The sequence below is a fragment of the Tarenaya hassleriana genome, unplaced genomic scaffold (assembly GCF_000463585.1).
Source record: "Tarenaya hassleriana unplaced genomic scaffold, ASM46358v1 Cleome1577, whole genome shotgun sequence".
In the NCBI taxonomy this organism is placed as follows: Eukaryota; Viridiplantae; Streptophyta; class Magnoliopsida; order Brassicales; family Cleomaceae; genus Tarenaya; species Tarenaya hassleriana.
The window spans coordinates 1-2,077 of record NW_010964997.1 but is presented as its reverse complement, the minus strand read 5'-3'; the positions used below and the strand labels follow the sequence as shown (position 1 = coordinate 2,077).

General features: G+C 46.1%; 1 protein-coding gene across 1 annotated transcript; it reads left to right on the top strand.

The window, feature by feature from the left end:
• Positions 1-5: 5 nt before the first annotated feature.
• Positions 6-2,072, top strand: LOC104809180 (protein ecdysoneless homolog; the record flags this gene model as incomplete). The annotated part of the gene is made up of 5 exons (XM_010535068.1): positions 6-706; positions 833-1,171; positions 1,402-1,526; positions 1,709-1,884; positions 1,962-2,072. Coding segments are annotated over 5 exons (1,452 nt in total), but the record flags the coding sequence as incomplete, so codon positions are not given.
• Positions 2,073-2,077: the final 5 nt, after the last annotated feature.

The window sequence follows — 2,077 nt, the reverse complement described above, 5'->3', positions numbered from 1 at the left end:
CCCCCCCCCCCAGCCGCAATCGTGTCTTCGTTCGTGGCGGCGACCTCCACATCGTTCCACGAAGGCGCCTCCTGGATCCTTCCTTAGTTGACTCCCTCCGGTTTCTTGTTGAACGTAGCGGCGAATCACGAGCCCCGGATTCCGTTCAGGCCGCGGTGAAGGGCCGGATTGCCGAATATCCTGAAAGAGCGTGGAGAAATATGCATCGCGTTAGGGTTAGGGTTCCGACGTCGGTGGCTCAGGTGCTCAGACACGAGCCCTGCTTGATTTCGCTCGCTGTGGAAGGCTTCTACGATCGTGATGTGGATTCTATGAAGTACGCGGCGAAGATGGAGAAGTTCCTTAGCAAGGGGAGAGAAGAGGAGCTGGTGCTTGTGCTTGTGAAGATGTCGCGTGCAATGTACGCGCAGCTCGTGCAGCAGAGTTTTCAGGCGCCGAAGTTTTATCCGATGCCCAGCATGAGCGAACGTGATGCTTTCGTGGAAGCCGAGCTGGGGATGAAAATCACGTGTGGCTTGGAGATGATGTATCAGCGGAGGAAGAAAGAAGGAGAAGAAGGGAAAGGAAGTACTTGGAGCAAGTATAAGGAGAATCTGGAGAAGAATGGGTACTTTGAAGGATTGATTCCGGGTTCAAAGGAGTACAAAAGATTGATCGAGAACGCCGAGGAGTACTATCGAAAAAGTTGCTTGTTTTCCAAGACGAGGTATTGATTCTTCCATTGTATCAACTCGGTTGTGATATTAGGCATTTGGTTGACGAATGAAGATAATAGGCATTTGGTTAAGGAGTATTATCGAACTGAGATTGTGATTTTGATTTTGATCTGCAGAGAGATTATGACTGCTCCAGTGAGGCGCATTGATGAGATTCTTGCTCTGCCATATTCATCAGACGATTTCAAGGATCATGGAGTTCCCCCTTCTGACGATGATTCATGGCTCTACGATGGTGAAGATGAGCTGAACTCCGCTCTTCAAGAGAGGCAGAAAGAGATGGAGACATATAACTCAAAGATCAAAAGCAAGCAGAAATCAAAAGAGATGGAGGAATCTGGAAGCTCATCTGCCACAAACACGAATGATTTTGATCTTAGCGATGTAGCAAAGTCCATGCAACAGTTTGTGCACAAGGTATCAAGCTACAAGGGGGCGGAGGTGCCAGAAAACAGGTTACCTCCCTTGATACTAGTCATGTTATATATCGTCGTCTTGATGCTAATTTCGACTGTCAGATTTAAGGTTCTGGTAGAGATGTTCACACTTGATTGAAATAAGATCCTTTCTTTCTAAGAAAGGGGTAGAGTATTTTCAGCTCTGGATTCCGTTTTCCATGATTCATAACTCGTTGCTTCCTCCAGTGTCATCTTTCTGAAGTTTCCTCTTTGGTTTACTTGGGCAGGGATTTCAAAGAAGTCGACCTAGATGTTGACCGTTTCATGAAAGATATGGAATCAATCCTTGAATGCCAAGGTCGTTCTGAAGATACTGATGATGAAGAAGGATCTAACGCAGACATGGATTTTGGTATCTCCTTCTCTGGCTTTTGCTATTTTTCCCCCCTTCCATTTGGCAACAGGATTGAATGCACAGACATGTCGGTGCATGTCCCAACAGAAACCCTGCTGGATACAATTGCAGATTCTAGTGTTTTCCTTTATATTTCCCCTGGGATGAAGTTGTAATTTTGGGCATGGTTTTGGATACAGATGAGCTTGAAGATGATGAAAGTGAAGGGGAAGAGTTGTTTGAGGAAAACGAGGAAGAGGGTGGCAAGGGCACATTTATGCACTCCTACACGGATGCAATGGAGGAGGAACTGAAGAACACAACTCTAGAGAAAAGCTTTGCCCGTGCGAATCTACATCCTCCTAATACAAACGAGGTAAGTAACCCATGTTGCTTTTTTCTTCTATCTAGACTCTTACCAGTTTGGCTAATTCCATCGAGAAAAAAATAAAGATGCAGGGAAGGAAAAAGGCGGGGGGATCATCAGATGATGAGGGGTATAGGGCAGTAGATGTGGACTTCAACCTTGTGAAAAGCCTGCTAGATTCCTTCTCTTCGCAACAAGGGCT